This window comes from Trichoderma breve, chromosome 5, assembly GCF_028502605.1.
Source record: "Trichoderma breve strain T069 chromosome 5, whole genome shotgun sequence".
NCBI classification, from domain to species: domain Eukaryota; kingdom Fungi; phylum Ascomycota; class Sordariomycetes; order Hypocreales; family Hypocreaceae; genus Trichoderma; species Trichoderma breve.
In genome coordinates, this window is record NC_079236.1 from 23,638 (window position 1) to 47,022 (window position 23,385).

The 23,385-nt window shown below is 45.1% G+C and overlaps 7 protein-coding genes across 7 annotated transcripts; 4 read left to right on the plus strand and 3 right to left on the minus strand.

Moving 5' to 3' along the window:
- Nucleotides 1-494: 494 nt before the first annotated feature.
- T069G_07711 (uncharacterized protein) lies at nucleotides 495-935 on the minus strand (the record flags this gene model as incomplete). The annotated part of the gene is made up of 1 exon (XM_056174921.1): nucleotides 495-935. The coding sequence occupies one exon, from the start codon at nucleotides 933-935 to the stop codon at nucleotides 495-497; it is 441 nt and encodes a 146-aa protein (XP_056025870.1).
- Nucleotides 936-2,058: 1,123 nt separating this feature from the next.
- On the plus strand, nucleotides 2,059-3,419 carry T069G_07712 (NAD dependent epimerase/dehydratase family domain-containing protein; the record flags this gene model as incomplete). Its single annotated transcript, XM_056174922.1, has 6 exons — nucleotides 2,059-2,076; nucleotides 2,134-2,207; nucleotides 2,269-2,384; nucleotides 2,445-2,660; nucleotides 2,752-2,898; nucleotides 2,953-3,419. The coding sequence occupies 6 exons, from the start codon at nucleotides 2,059-2,061 to the stop codon at nucleotides 3,417-3,419; spliced, it is 1,038 nt and encodes a 345-aa protein (XP_056025871.1).
- A 2,868-nt stretch (nucleotides 3,420-6,287) lies between these two features.
- Nucleotides 6,288-7,384, plus strand: T069G_07713 (glycosyl hydrolase family 10 domain-containing protein; the record flags this gene model as incomplete). The annotated part of the gene is made up of 3 exons (XM_056174923.1): nucleotides 6,288-6,734; nucleotides 6,803-6,913; nucleotides 6,971-7,384. 3 exons carry the CDS (start codon nucleotides 6,288-6,290, stop codon nucleotides 7,382-7,384), a joined length of 972 nt encoding a protein of 323 aa, XP_056025872.1.
- A 1,171-nt stretch (nucleotides 7,385-8,555) lies between these two features.
- Nucleotides 8,556-10,963, minus strand: T069G_07714 (asparagine synthase domain-containing protein; the record flags this gene model as incomplete). Its single annotated transcript, XM_056174924.1, has 5 exons — nucleotides 8,556-9,081; nucleotides 9,124-9,697; nucleotides 9,751-10,009; nucleotides 10,075-10,640; nucleotides 10,702-10,963. The coding sequence occupies 5 exons, from the start codon at nucleotides 10,961-10,963 to the stop codon at nucleotides 8,556-8,558; spliced, it is 2,187 nt and encodes a 728-aa protein (XP_056025873.1).
- Nucleotides 10,964-13,173: 2,210 nt separating this feature from the next.
- T069G_07715 (enoyl-(Acyl carrier protein) reductase domain-containing protein) lies at nucleotides 13,174-14,118 on the plus strand (the record flags this gene model as incomplete). The annotated part of the gene is made up of 3 exons (XM_056174925.1): nucleotides 13,174-13,471; nucleotides 13,543-13,796; nucleotides 13,858-14,118. The coding sequence occupies 3 exons, from the start codon at nucleotides 13,174-13,176 to the stop codon at nucleotides 14,116-14,118; spliced, it is 813 nt and encodes a 270-aa protein (XP_056025874.1).
- A 2,176-nt stretch (nucleotides 14,119-16,294) lies between these two features.
- On the plus strand, nucleotides 16,295-17,194 carry T069G_07716 (uncharacterized protein; the record flags this gene model as incomplete). The annotated part of the gene is made up of 5 exons (XM_056174926.1): nucleotides 16,295-16,390; nucleotides 16,443-16,571; nucleotides 16,638-16,747; nucleotides 16,804-17,086; nucleotides 17,135-17,194. The coding sequence occupies 5 exons, from the start codon at nucleotides 16,295-16,297 to the stop codon at nucleotides 17,192-17,194; spliced, it is 678 nt and encodes a 225-aa protein (XP_056025875.1).
- A 365-nt stretch (nucleotides 17,195-17,559) lies between these two features.
- On the minus strand, nucleotides 17,560-18,704 carry T069G_07717 (ecdysteroid kinase domain-containing protein; the record flags this gene model as incomplete). Its single annotated transcript, XM_056174927.1, has 2 exons — nucleotides 17,560-18,140; nucleotides 18,209-18,704. The coding sequence occupies 2 exons, from the start codon at nucleotides 18,702-18,704 to the stop codon at nucleotides 17,560-17,562; spliced, it is 1,077 nt and encodes a 358-aa protein (XP_056025876.1).
- Between the last annotated feature and the right edge of the window lie 4,681 nt (nucleotides 18,705-23,385).

A 23,385-nucleotide genomic window follows, 5' to 3' on the forward strand; every position in this document is an offset into this window, starting at 1 on the left:
GATGTCTGCTAATAGCCGCAACAATTGTCCATACTAAATTAGTAAGAACCGAAGGTTGCCGAAGAGCGAGCACCATTGGGCACGACGGCTGACCGACACCAAATGGGGAAAATGGTGTACCTGCTGCGTTTTTTGGGAAGGAAATGTGGTGTCAGTGGATTAGTTGCTCTCAGTCAATACTACCATTCTTATGGAGGGGCCATCCCAACATTAGAGACAAATCTTTGCGACTGGAAAACATGTGATTTTATTTGTACCGCTTGATGGGTTGTAGAACTACAATGGTACGTAGACACCATTACCAAACTGACTGCTTACTGTATTGTTTAGTTAGGTAGTCACGTAGTTTACTTTTGGCCTGTTGGAGGATAACGTGGCTTTGACAAGAGACTCATGTCTGGAACAAATGAGTTTAGAAGTTCCCGTGAAGCCATGAGGTCGTTCAACCAAGTATCTAATTAATGGACATAGCTGTGTATGGACCCTAAGAGCGATTACACGTCATTCTGCTCATACACAATCCACTTTTTGTCCTGGAGAGCAGCTAGGCGATGCGGCATTGCGTGAAGTGAATACTTCTCGCTCGTTATAAACTTATAGAAATCATCCGCGCTCCGATATTTGACCAGTATCATGTCATCCCATTCATCGTCCGCCTCTCCGATTAGGATCCCCATGTGCTTGCCATAAAATAGTACCTCATTGTCAGTTCCCTCAGACGCCTTTAAAAAGGCCGGTGCGTAGCGCTCATGGAATGCCTGCCATCCAGAACAAGGAGGCAGAGCCCGTATTTCAGGGAGATCATCCAGACGGTATTCGGCTTGTTCTCGGTACCGAACCAAGTTCAGCATATAGACGGGCTTGTCTTTGGCTGCGGTTTTCAGGATTGCGAGTATGGCGTTCTCCGCAACACCGAGTTCAGAAAAGGGAGACATGGCTGGCATATTGCTAACTTTGAGTTTGTGAATTTTATAACCAAGGGTGTCTTTATGATTTTGAACTGAAAGAGCACAATATTCTCAGCATAGGCTGGAGTGTTTCTTTAATAATGTAAACTCGCAGAGAGAATATTGTCCCTCGTTGTCAGCTTACTAAGATTCATATTGAACTTGAAAAAAAGTCTCCGAGTAACAGGATGATTCCAAATGTCTGTATTCTCTATTAGGAACCTAGAGATTTGTTCAAAATTGGGGTCGTCTTTAAACCTATAAGTTCGAAGCTGCATTTATGGCAGACTTTGAGAAACAAACATCTACGCTACATTCGGAGACGCAGGGTTTATTCCTTTTTATGCGAAAAGTACGGAAGATACAGAGAGGATTAGATTTGAAGCTTTGTGTACTATTTCCACGAGATCGTTGCAGCCAGACAGAAATATGGCAACTAGACAAACCATCTAACTGATGCTGCCTAGGTAGTTAGTGACACAGATTCGATGTGTAGCATCTCGTTCCACACAGTCCTGACGATGGCACGAGGCCCGCAGGTATATCGAGATGATTACTCACTAATTCTGCAATGCCTGGGGGATCTATTTCCGAATCAGAAAAAGTCTCAAAACTCAAAACATTCACTCATAATCAGTATAGAATTCCCCCAACAAGCGGTAGGGACAGGTACCATGGTAATACGAGCTAACTCATGCACTAGTGCGGAAAAGGCTGTCAGTGCGGAAATAGCTTCTAGTGTGGAATAGGCTTCCGGTTAACGTCTTGATCCTGGTACATAGCTCGTTTTCCCTGTTTAGTTGGCCAATCCTTCAAATTGCTTGTAGTATCACAAAATCAATGGTAGGTGTTGTAACAAACGCACAACGGCTTACCAAGCTTCCTTATAACTTTATTAATTAATATTTAATCTCTACTGATTGATAATCTGATATTTTATATAAAACTCTCCTAGAAAGCTCTCGATCCAAACTATTTAAGCCGGCTATGAGAAGGACAGCTGAACTGAAGAAGAGGTAGCCATTCACTTTAAAAAGTGAAATCGAGCTGCCTTTAGAATAGCTCACCACATTTAGCTACCTCCACATACCATTGCTGAGTACACATTAAGATGAAGGGACTCATTCTGGTATTCTTGTTTGCCTCGCCTGCCAACACCAACACAAGTATCTAACTGTTTTGATAGATTACCGGTGGTACCGGCTTCGTGGGGTCGCACATCATTCAGCATGCCCTTGATGCTGGCTTTCCCGTTCGAGCGTCCGTACATTAGCCTCTCTGCTCAGACATCCATTTCCTAGCGAACTGACTCTTCGTATAGTGTGGCTCGTCCAGGTAAGGCTTCGGTTATTCACGCCATGAATCCTAATGCGTCGGGCCTAGAGGTTGTCGAGGTGAAGGACCTAGCAGACGGCGACTTCACCGATGCTTTGAAGGGTGAGTTGACGCTCTTGAATATATACGATAACCCTGGTTGTGCTAAAGACGTGATATTAGGAGTCGAGGCTGTTATTCACTGCGCCGCACCAAGCTTTGCCGACCCGACTACACCATCTTTAGTGGTCTGGAAGGGTGCTTATGATGGCACTGTTCATCTTATCGAGCAGTCCCTGAAAGCGGAAATTAAAAAGTTTATATATACGGGGACATTTATGAATCTATTCGGAGATAATGGCAAATCAGCTTTTGGTGCTGAGTTGGTTGGACCAAGTGGTAAGTCTCGAAAAACTATGTTTCGCCTTCCTAATTATCTATTCAAAGCAACACAAAGCAACACGTTAAAGCGGGGGCTTATAAAGGATAGACTGGAATATGATCAAACAAGAGGATGTCTATATGAAGGACGATAATCCTGCTGGTCCTGTTATGGCGTATCTCGGCGCCAAAGTACTTGCTGAGCGTAAGATGTGGGAATTCGCTGAAGCTAACCCTCAGGTAGATTTTACCTCAGGTATGCTACTACCCCCATACTCGCACACTGATATTGAGAAGCTAATGCTCTTAGTGATCCCGAGTGGTATCTATGGCCCTTTCGCCAATAATTTCCCAAGGCCGAGCAACATCCCCGGATTAAGCACCAACCAATTCATCTACATGCTCCTCAACGGTGGCCCCGAAGGCCCCAATACATACCCACCTATATTCGTGGGTCATACGGTTGATGTTCGCGATGTTGCGAAAGCCCATATTTTGGCTCTAAGCGCAGACCCACTTCCTAACAAGCAGCAAAAGCGTTTTATTTTATCTGAGGGCGTCCATAAATGGCCTGAGGTAGCTGACATGGTACGCAAAAAGCGGCCTGAACTTGCGCCACGCATGCCGGGAAAGGATGCTGTCCCGCCGACACAGACGGAAGCGCCACTGGACACCTCCTTGGCTCAAAAGCTCCTTGGTTTTGAGTATCGCCAGTGGGAAGAAATGTTCCTCACTGGCATTGACGAGTGTCTAAAATGGGAGGCTAGCCGTGTTTAAAGCGGAAGTACTTGGTTTCAAAGACACTTATTTAAAACCAGTCAATTTATGGCGCTGGCCCCCTTTTACTACGTCAGATGTTCGCTACTCCCACAGTGTTGAGATGTGTAGGTTGGGTGTAATATTGTATTGATGAAAGGTATTGGTTATCTATCATAAAATTGGGGGCAAGGCCTCTTATATATGTATACATAGCCCACGAGATCCGCAGAGATAAATCGGTCAGAGATACTCTGCAGTCAATACGGAGGCCTCACTAGGCCTGTAGGCATTATGCTGGTAAATGGGATTAGCAAATTTGATACAGCATAGACATGTGGCGGCAGCCAGACCGGATCACTCTTGGAAAGTCAACGAGTCTCATAAACAGTCATGTTTTGGGTGTACACATACGCCTCCGAGCCCACAAGTCCCAATCTCATCAGGAAGCTCGAACTGAAATGGAGGGCTTCCAATGAAGATAGTTGCTTTCACCGTTTGTGCTGCGCTTGCGAGCGTGAGTGATTTCCACGTTGGCGCAGGTCCTCGACATACGGAGTTGTCAATAAGTCGTTTTCTCTGCAGCCTTTTGAGGAAGTATGAGTCATCCAACGATAAAAAGAAGAGAAAGCTTCTTCAAGGTGAGAGCTGGCGTACCTGCGAGGAGCCCATCAATACCAAACGCAATGACAGTTGTTATGGAAAGTATTAACAGCCATCGCTATGGCAGTAATTCCCTGTTTTGCCGAGTTGCCATATGAAACTCCGTCGGAACTTGCTCCGCCGCAAGCTGGATATGGAATTGCCTCGGAAGTAGTGTCAGAATTAGTCGCCTTTAGCCGATTTACGAAAGGGGACAGAGGGCCATAGCCTGGAGAGCTGCTGACACCTCATGCACCAAAGATGTGGACGGAGGGACAGGATTGTGCAGTGATCAGGACAGAAGATGTCGGAAAGAGAAACGCGATATTCAACCGCGACTGGACTTGTGATGTGAGTGCTAATGTAAAGTTGTGGCGCTGGGACAAGTGAAGCAGACGTCTCCATGTTCCACCGTTCATAATCACAGAAGCAATCATAGTCAACACAAGGCCTTCACCTGGCTTACAACTTACATGTCTTTCATCAAACTGCGGAGTTAAAACACTGAAACAGAGTATGGTAGTAACACTTGCTATTTAGCCTGAAAGGTAAGCTTTACGTCTTGCATTTATTTAGTATTATTACAAGGCGGATTGGGGATTAACTCGCCCACATTGTTCAAGGGTTAAGGGAATAATCAAGGCACCAGAAACCTCCCTAAAAGATATTCGGTAGTGAGAAAATATAGCAACTGGATTTTACCATTTTCCCACCCAATTTAGCCTTCGGCAGTTCCCAAAACCCCAACTATATCAGTTTTGCAATGCTAACAACCAAGAAGGTAATTCAAATACCCAGTAAGTCAACTAAGCTTTCCTCAAAATTTACCCTTCTGAAACAGCAGTCTTGCTATTAACAAGTGTAATATGATATACAATGATAAACTAAACAACCCATATATTTGCCCGGGTGCTAGTATATGAAAATATACTTGCATTTTTTCCCAATGCAGCTCGGAGCCAGATTTGTTAATGTTGCATACATAAAAAAAAAAGACGTCTTACTCTAATTAAGCCTATTAGAATATTTTATAACCAAGATGAAACATTTTTATTGCTGTTTATTTCTTGTTTTGTGTAAAGGGTATTACTTGTTCTCCATCAATAACGAAGAATTTACACTAGTTTTCTTTTATGTACTAATGAACGTCATTTGTTTCTTATCATTTTTTTGAACAACTACCTAAGTGAAATCTTATGTCCCTGCCGGTACTCGCAATAATGACCGGCATTTGTGTAGTCTTCTCCTCATTTGGCCTCTTGGGCTTGGCACTGACAGAATAGTACTAACAGGCACCGCTGAGGCTTAATGAGATAAATGTCAAGCGTGATTGTGACCAACAGGGGTTGGGATAGGGCGAATTGTATGCTCAAGGTAGCATTAGTTCAACCATCCCCTTTCCCCGGCTAATGGCTAATACAGGAAATAATATTCTCCAATAATTACAGATGTAGCGACAATGAAGGACTTTGGATATCGAGATGAAGATGTCAACTAGACCAGTGGATGGAAGGAGTTCCTTTCTCATTAGGCCGCATAAAACAAACTACCAAACGGCCCGTCTTACTTGACCTGCGCTGGGGCGTTATTGAGACCCTAATCCGTCCCAGCTGGGAGAGTGCGCATAGGGTTGTAATGTCTCGGAAGCCGCGCACTTTTAGCCTATTTCTCTCTCTTTAACAATTATGCATATTATGCCTAATTTCTTTTCTATTTATCGGGCATTTAATAATCTTTGGCATTGCTACTAGCTGCATTGGCTTTTGTACATTGGGGTGTACCTGCTTTGTGGAGATAACAACCAGGCTCGAAAGTATGCTATACCTTGTAAATCGTATTGATTGTAGTAACAAATATACATTGTATATTTTCTTCCTTGAAGGGCTCACAAATCACTTTTCATTTAGTGGAAGGCGAAAAGAAAAGAGATTTACCAAACAAATAACCGCCACCTTGGCAGGTCATTAGCTCTGATGTTACTCTTCATATAAACACAATGCTACGGGGGCGGTTGTTATTGGATAAATCCAGCGGATACATTACATAAATTCTCAGAGTCACAAATTTTTTCCGAGCGTTGGATTGAAGATTTAGGAATACAGAGGTGGGTTTATGTATTCTGCTATGATATATATAAACTAGTCTTATCTTCATTTTAAAACATATATTCACGATCAGCTATCCTTTGGATTAGAATTTGTTTCTCTTTATACTTGAACCTTCTGTGAGACATTTGATTCAGCTATAATGTTGTACACAACACTCCTTTCCCTGGCATTTACTATTGCCACTGGTGTCGCCTCTCCTATCGAAGACAGACAGTCAACTTCTCTGAACTCTAAGCTCAAGGCTCATGGAAAGAAGTACTGGGGAACTGCCACTGATCAAAGTTCTCTGTCCAAAAGTGGCATGTCGACATTCGTGCCAGGACAGTTTGGTCAAGTAACTCCTGAAAACAGCATGAAATGGGATGCCACTGAACCTCAGCGCGGCCAATTCAACTTTGCCGCTGCAGACTACCTGGTCAATTACGCCCAGCAACATGGCCTGTTGATTCGCGGGCATAACCTCCTATGGCACTCACAACTACCATCATGGGTGTCGAGTATCAACGATAAGGCTACTTTGACATCAGTCTTACAGAATCACATTAGCAATGTTGCCGGCCGTTATAAGGGAAAGCTTTACGCTTGGGTAAGAACTTGGCGCAATAACTTGCCTGATTACTGTAATAATGCTAACTAAAAGTCTTTCTGCAATAGGACGTTGTTAATGAGATTTTCAATGAAGATGGAACCCTGCGCCAGTCAGTCTTCTACAATGTCCTCGGTGAGGACTTTGTTCGCATCGCTTTTCAGGCAGCAAAGAATGCTGTAAGCGCCTTCTTCCATCTGACTATAAAGATAACAGGGTTTTGACAATGATCCTAGGACCCTACCGCAAAGCTATACATCAACGACTACAACCTTGACGACCCAAATTATGCCAAGACCAGAGGCATGATCTCATATGTCCAGAAATGGCGCTCTCAAGGCATTCCCATTGACGGAATCGGCAGCCAGGGGCATCTTAGCGCTGGCGGAGGGCCTAAGAATGCAGCTGCTCTTAAGGCACTGAGTGCTGCAGCTCCGGAGGTCGCTATTACTGAGCTTGACATTATTAATGCTCCCTCCTCTGATTACCTCGCGGTCGTTCAGGGATGTCTTGCAGTGTCGAATTGTGTGGGTATTACAAGTTGGGGTGTTCGTGATGTCGATAGCTGGAGAGCCTCTTCGAATCCTCTTCTTTTTGATGCAAACTACCAACCAAAGGCTGCATACAACGCCGTCATAAGTGCATTGTAGATGCTAAATATCTCAGGAGCTGCTTTATTTATATTTATATATACACATAGTTTCGCCAATGGAAGAGTGGTAGATGTCTCTTGAGCTATTATTTGAAGAAGTGACTTTTTTTTTCCACCTTACTTTGATCCATAACATATACAGGATAAGCCACAGATCGAAAAGAATTGGCCTTGTGGTGATGACTGAAACCAAGGGCCCGCAGATGCTGCCTTACTCATAGTCATTGGACGTGCGGTTGAGCTACACGAGGACCGTGTTGTCCTCGATCTTATGAAGGCATCACTCTAAGCCAGCAGGTCGAGCCTGAGGAGTTAGATGTGTGCTTCCAAGAAGATTTGGGCAACTTAAACATCGATGTTGGTATTAGCTTTCAGATGGATAGCCACTGCGCTACCACGAATGTGTATGGGAAGTCGATGTCTATTGTAACAAATCAAGATCCCGGAAGAGCTTTCAAGTTTTATCAGCATGATTAAGAATTCATCACTGAGTGATGGTGGTGATGAAATATTGACTGATGAAATATTGGCCAGGGTCAAGTGGCATAACGAGTGTTCTAATGCTGCCGGCTTCCAGGAACTTGCTTCCACTATTGCTGCGGCAATTGGAGCTGATCTAAAGGATATTAAAGTACTGACCGCCAAAGCACAAATCGAGACCAAGGCTGCGAGTATCTAATGAGATTGCATCTACTCAGAGTATTGAGTAAGATAGGGTTCCTTACTTGTCTGGCCATTATGCAGATTAAAGCAACCCTGAGTTCAGTACAGTACATGGGCATGTAGAGTTTCCAAGGCGACGACTAAACTTACAGGGATATATATAATCTCAATGCTCATACTCTGGGGTCGGATGTTATCAGGAGGACCACTACACTCTTCTCATTGACAGCAATAATACTACTGGTGCGCTACAGAATCTACAGCTAATATGGGCCTCATGATGAAGTAGTTTACGACAGCAGCTTAGCGATATAATCATTTTTCAATTAAGGACATAGGATAAGTAACAACCTCTATGTATAGTTCAGGCACAACTCAACGTGAGTGTAACACCAGCGGAGGAGGCATTCAGCATAATATCGTTACAAAGCATCTTTGACCTATCTAGCTTGTCTAAATGTTGGATAGCGGCTAACAAGTCGTGGCGCAAGATAGCGAATGCCTCTTTAGACACGCCCCGTCACCAGTGCCCAATCTCTTGACTCCGCCTTCTTCACGTCAAATCTCTGGCCTATCGTCACCAGGCTGGCGTACACCAACAGGTTCCGGAACGCGCGGGCCTCCGCCTCCTCACCAAATCCCTTGTTGAACCCCTGCTCAACTACTTCGTAGTTCAAGAAACCCAGGCTATCCACAGCCTCCTTCGTCAACAGCTTCTGCAGCATCTGGTAAATGGGCCCTTCCTTGGGCCACTTAAACGGGGCCGAGTAGGGATGTTTCTTCCGCTTGTACAGCTCTTCCGTAATGAATGGCTTTGCCGCTTCGCGTAGGATCCACTTCTCCGTGAGCAGCTTCTGCGGTGCAGTTCCATCTGTCCAGTACGGTCCCTGCTCGCCAAAGTCTTCCGTCTCGGGCGTGTATGCGTACTTGAGAGAAGGCGGCAGCCGGTTTACGTACTCGACGAGGTGGTGGTCGAGGAATGGTGTCCGGGCCTCAATCGAGTGGGCCATCTCGGCCCGGTCACCTAGCGTGCTGAGTATAAAGTTGGGCAGCACTGACTTTGTCCACACATACTCGGCCGTGTGCAGCGAATGCCAGCGGTTGGCCATCTTGGCGCGTACCTTGGGGTCGTGTGAAGCGACAACCGTAGCGCGGCAATTCATGTCTGGCCAGCGACGAGACACCCAGGGCGCCCAAGTGGCCAGAGATGGTTGAAAGTAGAGCGTTGGCGCTACGCCCTGGACGTCGTCGGCGGAGGGGTCTTGGTCTGGGCGGTGCAACCATAGGCCGGACCACTTCATCACCTTTTCGAGGACATCGTCGGTCATCTTCAACAGATCGAGTCTCGTTTTCTGATCTTTGGCCAATGGGGACGTTGGCATTGAGAGATCCGGCTCATTCAAAATGTCGCGCATGAAGAAGGGGTATCCGGCAAAGATCTCGTCAGATCCTTCACCAGACAAGACGACCTTGAACCCGTTGTCTCGGGCTTCCATCGACAGGCCATACTTTCCAACACCTGCCAGATCGTGGCAAGGAAGTTCAGTGTGGAAAATGGAATCAGTAAAGTACTCCGCCAAGGTGCCTTCGTTCATGTCCTTTTTAGCGAGGTCGACGCCAAGCCACTCGGCCGTTCGATCGGCAATATCTACAGACGCGTTAGATTAGGGGGCTGTGTGAAGCAAGGCAGTTTGCACGCACCAGACTCGTCAAACCCGGACCCGCTAGGGAACTGTATCGTGAAGCACCGGATATGCTTGCTTGCATCCTCCGTGCCCGCCAACACACCGTCTTCCCGGACGAGGTGTGCCACTATTCCCGCCACGGCGGAAGAGTCGATGCCTCCGGACAAGTAGATCCCGACAGGCACGTCAGCCCGCAATCGGAGCCGAACGGCCTCGGTGAGTCGCTCCCGGACGCCTGAAATGATGTCGTCAAGTTGGCGGGTTTCAACCTTGTCCTGCGAGAAAGTGTCAGATAAGAGTGTTTCTCTTACTTTGTATGTACCATTGCTGCTGCCCTTACCTTTTCGTTATACTCCATGTCCCAATATCTGTGATGGTGTATGGTCCCATCACTGTGCATCTCTAACCAGCAGCCGGGCAGGACTTTGTGGACATCTTTAAAGACGGTCCTCTCGCCGTTCATGTACCCGCCATCGACAATGGCCCCAACGTCCCATTCTGGCTGCCAACCCAATGGCAGGAATGCTTTTGCCTCGGATGCCACCAGTAAGCGTTTCTCCCCTGACTCATCGCGTACAAATGTCCAGTGGAGTGGCTTGATGCCGAAACGATCTCTCCCGGCAATGACAAGGTCCCTGCGCTCATCGTACAAGATGAAGGCGAATTCGCCTCGGACGTGCTCGATGAAGTCGGGAGCTCCGTAGACCTTGTACAGGGCAACCAGTACCTCGCTGTCGCTGTGGCTCTTGAAGTGGTACCCGTGTTGTTCGGTCAGAACTTGACGGAGCCTGTCAAAATCGTACACTTCCCCGTTGACCACTGCGTGTATTGTTCCGTCGTCGCTATGGATGGGCTGGTCAGCATCGATCGACAGATCGTTGATCGACAGGCGCGCATGACCGAGGCCTGTGTTTAAGTGTTACTTAGAAACGGAATCTTGTTGTGAGGAGAAATGGTCATAGCATACCAACTCTAGCATCTTCTGTAGTCCATACATGGGAGTTATCAGGTCCCCTATGGGATATTTCCGTCAAGCCATCCTCTAGTTGCGTAGTCAAAAGGGCTCGTTGCCTTTTTTGATCTTCAAGCTCCCCATTTACGACGACATCATGGTTTCGAGCGCCTTTGAAATCCCCGTTTATCACTGTATTATGATTGTTATTGGTATTATGGTGACCATTGCGACGCGGGAAGCGCTCGACCGAGATGCTAGCGAGAATGCCACACATTATATCAATGATTTAAGAGGCTCGACTGTGGAAGAAATTACTCAAGATGTAAGGAGAAGGAGATGATTCACCAGGAGCACGGGGGGGAGATATCTGTCTCTGATATACATCCTTGAAAATATGGCTACTGCTGCGTAAATTCTCATCAACTGATGTGTAACTCGTAGCCGTGTCAGCTCGAAAATAGACCACATCAGCGTCTGACCCCAATTAGAGTCTGTTAACGGTATCCACGTCAGACATCACAGTGTCATCACGAAAGCTTGTTTACAACAAAGTTCAGCGTTGGTGATTTTTCTCTTACCGTCAGCAATGATGACATGCTCATAGTCAGCAATGGTTATAGGACAGCTTGAAGAGATGTAAGCTTGTGAGAATGACGCAAGTTACAGCCCTACAGAGCTATGCCCGTGTATATTTCCGAGGTCCGAGCAAAAGACTGGACTCTCTTATGTAAATGTGGCGATAAGGTTTTATCCTCAGATCAGCCACAGTAACGCTTTAGTAGGTACCCTGGCACTGCTTTACATGATCACAATATTAGCTCAAGATCCAATCCAACATCATCCAGAAGTGCTGATATTTAGTAAGTGATCAAAATTCCGAGGTTTCTTTTGTCGATTAGCTAAATGTACACATTATACGCCATATTTAGTAATACTTTGTTGCAGTACAGCTTTGCGAAGTCAATGGTCGCAGTGTTAGGATCTCATGTGCGAACGGCCGTTTCTGAACTGAATTAATTATGATGCTTTCTTCGCCTGCATGGCTATCTACCATCCAATAATCGCTCTTCTGGTTTACTTTGGTCATACGGTTATATGACTGTCCTGGTGACAATCGCAGTAATCTCGTGACTGGATTCTGAAATCTAGAAAGAGAAACACATGGCTCTGCCCAAATGCTCTGAGGTGGAGCTGCAGAAGCTCTAACTATGGCTAATGTAGGTATGGATGCATCAGAGTAGTGTCTCTGACTCGGCCAATTACCACTCTGCCATGCTAGTGCAGCGCTAGCTTTATTTCCTATTTGCCGATTAATGTATCCAAAATCCCCTGAGTATGCCCCCTGGTAGTAGCAATACAGATCTGCCGATATAGGCGGTCATCTCGGAATCCTGGAGAAATCTAGCAGAATCGCCGTAATTCTTTGGGAAATACAAGTGTCTTTGAGTAAGCAGAGGTCAATGAGGGTATTACGGTCATAGTAGAAACAACTTCGCCCCATTAATACGCGGCCCGTCTGATGTAAACAAGATGATTCTACACAGTGAAGGCTGCAAACGTGGAGAGGAATAACGCAACTTAGAACTTCTGCATTTTGCAAGACGTACTTTGCGGTGTTTCATGGGATATAGAAGCCAGTCCCTTGCAGGCGAGAAGGGGTGTATTCGTATGCTGAGTACCTTGTAGTCAGCAACTCTATTATCTTATTCAGCTAATAGCGTATTAAAGTTAAACAGCACAATCGTCGTTCAAGATGACCATTGCATTGAATGCTGCCCCGTCTTTTGAAGAGCTGGTTCTGCAAAATGCTTGCAAGAACGGTATCCACTAAATTCAGCTTGCTAAGTCTGAACGGCTATTAGTCGACATAACGAGTTCCTGATGACGCAACTCGAAGTAGGTGTAGACCAAATTGAAGGAGAAGAATGTATTGAAATGTTATCAACATGTGAATTTAATACAAAATTCAAGGACATCCGTATAAACCAAGTAGGACTGCATGAAACTGGTTTGAAAATTTCCTCCAGGGTATCTATGAAGGGTAATTATCGGCTACTTTTTGGTGCCCTTGACGAGGTATCTAAAAAAGCTATGGGAAACATCCTCTTCATTAAAAGAGTAAGCTGGACGCGCGAAATAGCATCATAGCAAATAAACTACTTATTCGTGAAACCCGTTAAACGCCATGATGTGCAGTTGGTATGAATGTTTGTGAGGGCTCAATGTTTTCAGCACCCAACTTAGTGGAGTTCAAATAACGAGGGAAGACTGCAATCGCCATGTGGGGTGTGAACAAGCAAACCCCAATGTTCACGGAAAGCCGTGAATAGTATTGACAATTTATAAGCATGTATTCTACATAATAACCATGCAAAAGTTTAGTGTTGACACCTGTTTACGAAACTATAAAGATCAAGTTAAAACGTCTCCAAGCTCATTTCATGCACTCAGCGTTGGCATTATTTATCTGAGCTTGACAAGAACATGACTGCGGAAACTCTCTCGCTTGTAGGCAAGACTGCCTTGATCACTGGATCCGGCAGAGAAACTGGCATCGGGGCTGCCATCGCCAGAGTGTTTGCCCGAAACGGTGCAGCTGTTGCAATCCACTATGTCTCAGAGAGCTCTAAAGCGAGGGCCGAGAAAGTAGCAGCCGACATTAGTCGGGAATTTGGAACTAAAACAACTGTTGTACAAGGAGCGCTGGAAAAAGCTAGCGCTTCGACGAAGATTGTCCAAGAGGCTCTGGAAGGGCTTAACGCCGACCACATTGACATTCTCGGTACGTACTTGAATCAGCCTTACATCTTGTAAATAAGACTCGAAAGTGGCTAACAATTTGATGTGATCCAGTGAATAATGCTGGCTACGGAAGCCCAACGAATCTCACAGAGGCGACGCCGGAATTACTAGAAGCCGAATTCGGGATCAATGTCTTTGCCACCATTTACCTGACACAAGCTGTTATAGGAATAGGGAAAATGCCCAGAGGAGGGCGTATTATCAACGTTGGCTCCATCGTCTCAAAACTTGGCCTTGAAATCAGCGCAGTCTATGCCGCGGCAAAGGCTGCGCAGGATAGCCTTACAGCATCCTGGGCTGGTCAGGTGAGCTCCCTTACCCAGACTCCTATTCTCACAGGGCAAACCTTCTCACAGCAAGTACTAGCTTGGCCGTAGCCATGGAATTACCGTCAATACTCTTGCGCCGGGACCAATGATGACAGACATGTCGAAAGAGTTTTTGGTTGCACCCGACGGATCTGCATCTGAATTACAGACCGGGATGCTGGCACAGACGCGAGCTGGGTCACGAATTGGGACGGTCAATGATATGGCCGATGCTGCGTTACTGCTAGTCTCAGAGAAGAGCCGCTGGCTTACCGCACAGTGGATTTCGGTCAGCGGCGGAGTGACTGGAACTATGTAATCAGGAGTGTTAAGGCTCGCCATGGTATGCGCAAGCCATAGCGCTATTATACAGTGGATGTACAGTAAGGCGGCGGAGGTTAACTTGGCGGAGGTTAACTTGCAATAGATTTTGCTTTTGCGCCGGATCCAAAAGTTCTTTCGCCTCGCTCGCCTGTCTATGTGATGAATTAGTAGTGCCGGCATGGTCGCCAAATAACAAATTTCCTGTATATTGATATCGTGACTCACAGATTTGACCATATTACCAACTACCCATCAGCAATGCAACTTTCTTCACAGCTAGGCATGTATGAGAATGAGGTAGCTCCTTCTCATAGAGTGATAGGCCTAATACGCGCATCTCCACCTACCGTCCGGCTCCTTGGACTGTCCGTTCCGAATACTCTCATCCCTTGCTGTACATCGGTGGCCGTGATTGTAGCTTAGGCGTACTTATGTAGCGCGGGATACGTTCAAGGCTTCAGAGCTGGAAAACAAAAAGCCATTGGCCGTTGCAAAAATCTCGGCTTGATGGCCTTCGAATAGCTAGTCGCTTTTCTTGTCCAGGTCCATGGTTGGACGGAAGATGTCTGCGTAGAAAGAGCTATAACTTCAATAGAATCGCCGCGAAAAGCACGAGGTAGGTATTGGAAAGATATACATCAACCTAGATGAATGGGTTCTAGACAGGCGGCTTAAAGGATGGCAACCTTTGAAACAATGCGAATAGCTGTAATTCGGCTTAAAAAGATGATTTAATGGCCCATCTGACATGTAGTGGTTGACATCACTCGGCAAGGAGAGGTTAGAGTCCGGTCGCCAAGCTCCGCATGGTATCGCAATTCTCTGAACATGTCTATGCTCCACATACAATATGGTGCTACCCAGGGCTGTAGATCTCACTAGCACTGAAATTAAGGAGACTAATAGCACTACTGTACTATTAATCCTGCCGCGCCTGACAAATGTAGGATCATTAATAAGCCAATTATTGCACGGAACTCCGTGAAATGGACTTTAGAAGACAATGGGGTAACTCACGCCCTGGAATTCACGCAGAAGACATTAGCTCGACAAAGTTCTTCTCCCGACTATGAACTGTAACATCTGGTTGTAACTATCAAAATGCATAAAGAGCAAAAGCGCATACCTTCCAGCACCTGCGAAGCAAGCCGCCATTGTCCGCTATGCAAGAGATCATTTGCTAAAGGTATGACAATGTCTGAAAGCCCCCAGAAGAGAATCCAGTGGCAGTATCCTTATTTCTGACACAAATCGGTGTCTATCTGCTAGAATCCTCACGCAAGCGGCACTACTACTACTGTCGCTCCAAACTTCCTGACACGAACATTTCTCGGAAGCGATCTTGCGGTGCATGTGTTCGGGCAAAGACTCGTTGCATCGTGCCTAATGATTCTGTTTCAGAAACCTGTGTTCGCTGCCATGAGCGGAGCATGGAATGTGATGTTGCTGCGGTGGCACGGCGAACAGGAGAGCCTCATGGAGGCAGCGTGGGTTCAACCCCTAGCGCATCTAACTCCAGCAGAAAGAAAAATAAGGCAGAAGTTCATGAGAGTACAACATCTGTGGCCCTCTCCCGAGCATCTAGTCAATCCATAAACTTGGAAGATATAACATTTCCACAAGCCTCTCTTAACTCTGCAGCCTCCCTTGGATGGTCAACGGAAGACAATTGGAATACTATCCTCAGAGACTTCGATATGTTTGGGCTTGAGATTCCACTTGATCACCAGAGTACTCATTCTCTACTTTATCCATTCAATGAAGAGCACATTCTGTTGGAAAACAGTATATCCCCCCTAGCACTGGGAAACTTATCTGGCCCTTCGCTGTTTGAACATCGGATCTTTACTCGGCCGAATCAAGGTCCCCTGGTGTCATTGGCAATGCGGATATTGCGGTCGTATCCTTTTATGATGCTCCAAAAAACAGCGCTACCTCCGTTTATTAGCCCTTTGCAATCAAATTGGGCTGAGACTGGGGTAGGACCGCCGCAACAGGTCAGTTAATCCATCTCCTCACCAGCAAGTACGCAAACACTTGTCATCTGTCATCAGACAGCTCAAGACCGAAAATCGAACTATCATAATCCGCTCTTAGCTTCCTAAGGCATTTCTCTGGATGGTAGCCCTTTTTACTGACATTTTATTAATGACTAGTCTCTACTTACATGCATGGGTCTAGTGCAGCTATTCAAGAGTCGAACCGATTCAACCAAAAATCTTGTATGGAGGCTGATTAAGCTCGAACAAGAGAATATATTTTCCAAGGTATGTGCTGGTCTTGTTCTTGTCATTTGAATCCGTGATCAACTGTTGGTAGCATGCGGCATTCGACAAATGGGAGCTCCTGGCTGCTTTTCAATCTCTACTCGTCTACTGTTTGCTGCGACTCCAAGAACAGCCATTGGGCAATGACGGCTTCGAAGCCGCCCTTCTGACCACAGTGAATGTAAGCTAGCCGCAAACCAACCCTTCCCACATTATAATATGCGCTCTGCTCTGACAACCACGGAAGCATGTATTTAACGCGCTAGCATCATTGGCTGGTGGAATCCGCAAGATGAAGCTTCCCGACGATCCCAGCGTAACCTGGATGGATTGGGTCTACAACGAATCAAGGAGACGGTGAGTATGGTTGTGAACAATTGTCATTGCTCGATTCATACTAATCAACCGGGCAGGACGGTGCTTATCTTCCAGATTCTTAATATCTTAATTGAGATATCCACGGAGGCTTCTTCCTATCCGACTTGCGGTTTTGTTCTTGTACCTCTCGCAAACAATGCAAGCTTGTGGAATGCAGATAACATAGAGGAATGGCGAACAGAGTTTGTACTCTGCAACAAGGAGCGGAAAATACACGGGCTCTCTCAAACTGGAGTATTGACGAAGTTACAGTTGGCTGACGAGTGTGTGAGACTGAGTAAGCTGAGTTCTCTGGAGTGGGAAGAATGGAGGGCCGAGGTTGGTGAGATAGGGACACTTGTGATGATAGTGGGAGCGTTGTTATAGTTCGATGAGTGTCTTCTCCAAGATCTTGAAGTCCACGGCTTGTGCACCAGACTCATCTAGTAATTGGAGATTGTCTTTGGTAGGTTTCTGGGTACAAAGCCTGATAAATCTGGTCATCCGTAATGAAAGAAGACCAAAATGCTAGTCGGAATTAAGTTGGTTTATTCCCTCTCACTGAAGTTTGCTATCGTATTAATATTCAGAGAAACTGAAGTTTTGTTATAGCGATACTCAATCTGCCAACTATGTGACTGTGAATGATATGTATTGATGTATTGAACTGTGGTAAAATATTGGTTAACAGGTCAAGCAATAAAACATAGAAGGTGAAATAATTATGTATAGTCCACGACTAGTTTCATGAGATAAATTCATCATCAGTACTTCGAAAATACAGTATTGACAGGAAATCGATTTATTAAATATCATTCTGAAGTTGCCGGTTTGGGCTGGCCAAGAATGACATCGATGACCTTATGGTCGTCATAAGCGGCAACGGTGCGCTCACACAAGGCCGCCACTCGCTCTTTGCTCTGCAAACCATCAGGACAGATGAGCCAGATGACGTTGGTCATGAAGGAGCGTCGAAACTCGATCATGACTTCAGGGTCATTGTGACGGTCAAACCTGGGCCCGCCAAGGCGATGCAACGTATCGAGGTAGTGATCCAGGATCTCCATTTCATGTGAGCGACGGTCTTCAACACTTAGCATGGCTGTCATGTGATAGACAACATCGTGGAAGCAGGATCCAAAATGGAAGGCTGACCAGTCAAGGAAGCCGATGCGTCCGCTAGACGTAAAGTAGACGTTGCCGATGTGGGTATCGCCGTGAAGGAGTGTACGGAATCTCGGATTACGTTCCGCATAATAGCGGTCTAGTGCCTCATTACATCGCTTACCATCCATCAGGTACTCAGGTAGCTGGGGACGGCCAGGAGCTCGTACGACTTCATCCCATGGCATGCACATGAATTTCATGGCCGGGTCGTAGTTATTCCAAATCCCTAGCTAGCAGTTAGATACCGTGGTGGATCCAATTGAGGGAAAAAACAATCAACAGGGGATTCATTACATGGATGGTCATCCTGGCTCTGGCCCCAGTACTGCGCATGCAGACCAGCCAACTGCTCAACACCGTTCAAGACTTTCTCAACTGGATACGAGGCGGTCTCGGTGGGGAAAGTGCAGCCCTCGGTAGTCAAATCGTTCATGATGGCGATACCCTGCTTGTCACTCAAACCACTCCACCAGCTCTTCGGGAAAATCATGTTTTTGACGTTTGGCGCAACTTTAGCAAAGAACTCGGCCTCTCGTTGCGCGAGGCTAACTGTCCATGGCTGCGCTTCAATCATCTTAGGGTCGAAGACGCCTTTGATGCAGATGTGGTTTGGCTGCGCATCGCTGCTCTCATCTTCATATGTAATGGCATAGAATAGTTTGCTGGCCGTACCCCAAATGTTAGAGGTATTCTCGATTGACTTGACCCTGTACCCTAGCTTCTCTCCTAACCACTGGGGAGTAATGTCTGAGGGGAGAGCCGGTAGTTGTTCGCTTGCTGTATCAGACATCTTTTCGTTTTTTTTTTCTTTGCTATCAACAATTTTCAAGCAAGGATAAGGTTAGTAGATAAAGTATAGAATGGGCATAGAAGGAACATAGACACAGAAAATGCGAAGTGCTCTGATGTTGGAAAGCAGCTGGAGCTCCTGTGTCTTATATAACCAACGCCTCTATTGATTGTCCTTAAGAATCCATCGATATCTGCAATGTACTCCATATTTCCATTATTCTCAAACAAGTAGTAGTATTTATTATCAAAATCGCTTCTGGCAGGGTTGTTAGCCCTTGTAGGCAGTGTAGCTATAGGTATCAATGCAACCAGCGTCTCGCTTGCAGATGCGGATTCTACTGCTCTGTATCACGTCCAACAACATAATCGAACTCCACAAAGACTAGCCGGTGGTTAAAAAGCGGTGTACGAAAAAATTCTAGACAAGCAAAGCAAATAAATGATGGTATGCGCTTGGCGGTAATGATGCGCAGTATGTACTAGCGGAAGTCGCATTCCACGCGTTCAAAACAGTTTGCATCAGCATTGATGCAGATCATTTCATTCAGTTTCCTCTCGCTTGCCAAGCGGCGCCAATTTCAGGGCCTTTAGTACCGAGCGTGGGGACTAAGCCTCATTCATTCTTTATCTCCTTGGATAATCTTTTTAGTGATACTCGCGGAGACGAGGGACCACTTGAGTAAACTTATCGTTTATTAGAATGTCCGTGTAGTTTGCCGCACTCCCAGTCAATGCAGCGTCTAACCTTCGAGCCTTGTTGCTTTGCTGCCGGAAGCCAAAGGCGAACTGCGGAGTGGAGTGGATCTAAATCGCCTGATTTTCAACCCGCTCGGTAGCAGAGATATCCGGTACTCAAGTGCTGCGGTTACTAGCCAAGAACTAGTGTGACCAATTTACGCACTTGCGTACTCGGCTATACCAAAAACGATTTGATGTTGAGTAACTACTGGAGCTATACAACCGGGATTTGTAAAGAAAAAAGGAAGAGAGAGAAGGGGAAGAAGCGTTCCGTTATCTATCTAGGATGTAGTACTACTATGACCAAGCTTCACATTATTTGTCAACTGTTACGTCTTGCAGAGTAAATAATCACGGCCCGCGCCTTCAAATTGTCTTCCTGGCCCAGACGCTGAACTTCGAAACAAATGTCAAATGACCCCAGTTACCCTAGGAAGCAAACTCATTCACAAAACTTGATGTAGATATACTTGTACTCACCTGTCACATTCATAAACCCTTCTCTCATCAGTCTTGGCGATTTATTTTGCGTCTCAAAGACGCAAAAGAGAGAAACAGAAACTGCAAGTCACTGGCGGTAATACAACCATGGCTAAAGATTTGACAACGAGTGTGTATGAGTCTTTCCAAACCGAGGGCCAGGCGCCCACCTTAATTATTGTAACAATCGTCTTCACTATCCTTTCTAGCTTTATTGTGCTCTTATGCCTCTATGTTCGAGTCTCACTTGGCCTATTTTCTAGCTAGTATTGGCTGATGCTTGCGGGTGGTATGTGATGCGGCTGTTACTGACCAATCTCTGTAATTATTAAAAAAAAAGTTCTTTATATCGTTATTATTAGGATGATATTACGAATATAGCTTTTACTTATGTTGAACGATTTGACATCGATAATGTGTGAAGTAAGCAAGTGTTTAATGATGTCACCCAGTCTATATTTCACACGCTATCTACCTGTCTCGATTACAATCGAGGTGCAAAAGTTCAAATGTCCAAAGTTGCGTGAAATGAATAACACGATCCTTGTTTGGAAAGTGTTTGTTTAAATGAAACGTATTCTTGAAGACAGAAATATACTGTTTTTAATCGAAAAGGTAAGTAAGTGATTTATGTTACAAGGTATTTCTAAAATGCATCATATAAGACAACCTAATAACAGCAACTCGCTAAGAGAAAGAGAGAAAAAATGAAATCTAGTGAAAGAAATAAACGGCAAAGATTGTATAGTTCGATTGGTTGGTTGGTTCATTCTTAATGCTTACTAGGTAAACTAATAACATAAATTATCACCAAACAATTTGAAGTACGATCTGCTATGTCCAGCTCTAGCATTTGCTACATGTAATATTTGCAAAGATGATGCGATTGTGTCAACATGAAGACCTGTATCAGGCTGTGGAGAGTGTATGTTTGAGATGGGGGAAACGGAGGGGCATAGGTCTCGTATTTTGCCCCAGTGTCTGGAAATCCTTGAACTAGGAGGGCCTTACTAATAGCGTAGCTACTATAAGATGAATTGCGCTATTGGGTGTTTCCGATATCACATCTTACTCACTTCCCACACTCGTGTGTATCACAAATGCTCTCATTATAGCTCTAAATCTTATACCCGGCAGTCTTAGAAGTTTGTAGAATCATTAATCATTGGTAAACAGTTTCAAAGCAGTTCGATGGTTCCATAAAGTTCATATAAGTCTATTGTGGTCGAGAATGCGGGAGTGTATAAGACATCCTATAAGTCAAATCTCCTCCAACAAAGTTTTCAAAGGTAAATTAGAGGCTAATACAAGAGCTTATAAGACTAGTAACACCTGTAAAATAACCAGTTTTATACTCAATCTTGCCCCTGTCTTGCCTTTTTAGTTGGCAGCAAGGCATGCAGCAGCACCAGAATTGCAGTACTTCAGACCGTTAGTTATATTGTAACGCTATGTATTCAGCAGCACTTACGTGTGAACAAGCATCCGAGGGGTTATCACACTGATTTGCAATGGAATTTGCAAAGCAATTGGCGAGAATTTGGCAGTTAAATGCATCACCAATACAACAGCCGATAATGTGATTGTTGCAATTCCCGAAACAGCCAAGTGGGACTGTCTCCGCGAAGACGCTTGCAGCCTGAAGGATGGCAATTCCGAGTACAACAGAAGGACGCATTATGATATATAAATTATACAGTCAAAGGTCTCTTGAAAAATTGAAGGGTCGATAAACCAGTAGCGATTTTGCTTGCTAAGTCGTGAGCTTCGTCGTCAGTCTTGACAACCTTATTTATATGCTAGTTTATTGGTGCTCTTTGCCTTGTCAACTGCTTCAACTGGCGGTGGAGGGATTATCCAATCTTACGTTAGCTATGATACGAGCAGATCCACGAACACTTTCACTTTTACAATACACCTGCTGATTCTGGCTAAAGGATCCGCTTCTACATACGACTACAGACAGTTGTCATCCAAGTAACTTTACATTTGGCAGGGGCTAGCAAAATACGAAGCGACCGATAGCCTATCAGGAATCGCCTTTCGTAAATCCGGGTATAGATTATAACCTTGATCTATGACATGTCGAACTTTTGAGATGCAAGTTTGCATATACTCGATTAGAAGGGTAGTTAAGAGTGTAAGCTTACTCAACAGTTAGGCAGGTGGTTAATCATTTTCGTGGTAGCATTTATCAGTTGTATGTCCTCGAAAACGTAATGAATACAAATAATGCAAACAGTGAACTTTACCTACGGCGCTACTGGACATGTTTTAGATGAGGGTGGTCTTAAAGTGTATATTTAGACCAGTATAAACCCATTAACCGAACTGTGGCAGCGGGTCCCTGAATACGAATCAAGTTTTCATCAAGCTTTCATCCTGTCCAAGACATCATATCAACTCCCCTGAAGACTCAGACTTATCTATATGACCCCTTCATCCTGAGCTACCCTCTTAGTTTCCCTATTTTGTGCTTGAACCTTTGCATGTTGAAACTGTAATCCCATGAAATTTGGTATCAATTGCATATGTGAATATCGTAGCAGGTCTCTTTATAAAACTGTTACCCAGGGTGCATGCTTCCAGTAACTATAACACTAATTGTGCAAGGTGGAAGGAAAGCAATCAGGTTTGCGATAGTTGAGTGAAAGTGTAACCACCAGTGAGCTATATCTAAGAGTTACCTTGCCTACACTTGATATCAAGAAGAGTCACTGGAATACCTGCTTTTTCTAACGGTGGCATTTAATTTACGATACCATGCGTTGAAGTCTCAGTAATCGCTAGTTGACACAACGTGAGATCCCATCACCCCATGAACACGAATGTTGCGCATACGTTATCAAGGATCCTAAACTGCGTCTCAATGTACGCTCTTTCTTTACATGGTATCGAATATCCAGGAATTGGCGCCATATCCTATTCCATTTGTTTCATGTGTCCCGCCAGAGCTGTGATAGGACTCGGTATGAACTCCGTAAATTTATGTGGTAGGATTTACCCTTACCCATCATCACCGTGATATCGGCTCTTTATGCAGACGCAACACCTAGGGCTAATTTAAGTCTGTCTGTTATTCACCTACATTTTCCTAAGCAAGCAGAGCATGGAGTTCACAAAACGTTTGGGCTTGAGAGAGCAGATTTAGCAGTTGGGTATACATCGCCATGGGCAGACTAATCGCAGCTTACGTGCATATAAATACGTAATGGTAAAGTGGAATCGCCGTGTGATTTGGGCGCAGCTATTTATAGCGTCGTTATCGTTTAACTCTACTAACATGCTTCCTTTTAATTTGTCTTATTCCAGAAGCTGTGGTCCAATCCGCTAAGCTACCTACAGGTCTAGCAAGTCAGTCGTTCACCACAGCTGACATCAGCAGCGCTCGGATCTCGCTCAGGTTTCGTAGCTTGAATCTATATTAGATCCAGCCTTGATGAACATAGCTAGCCACTATG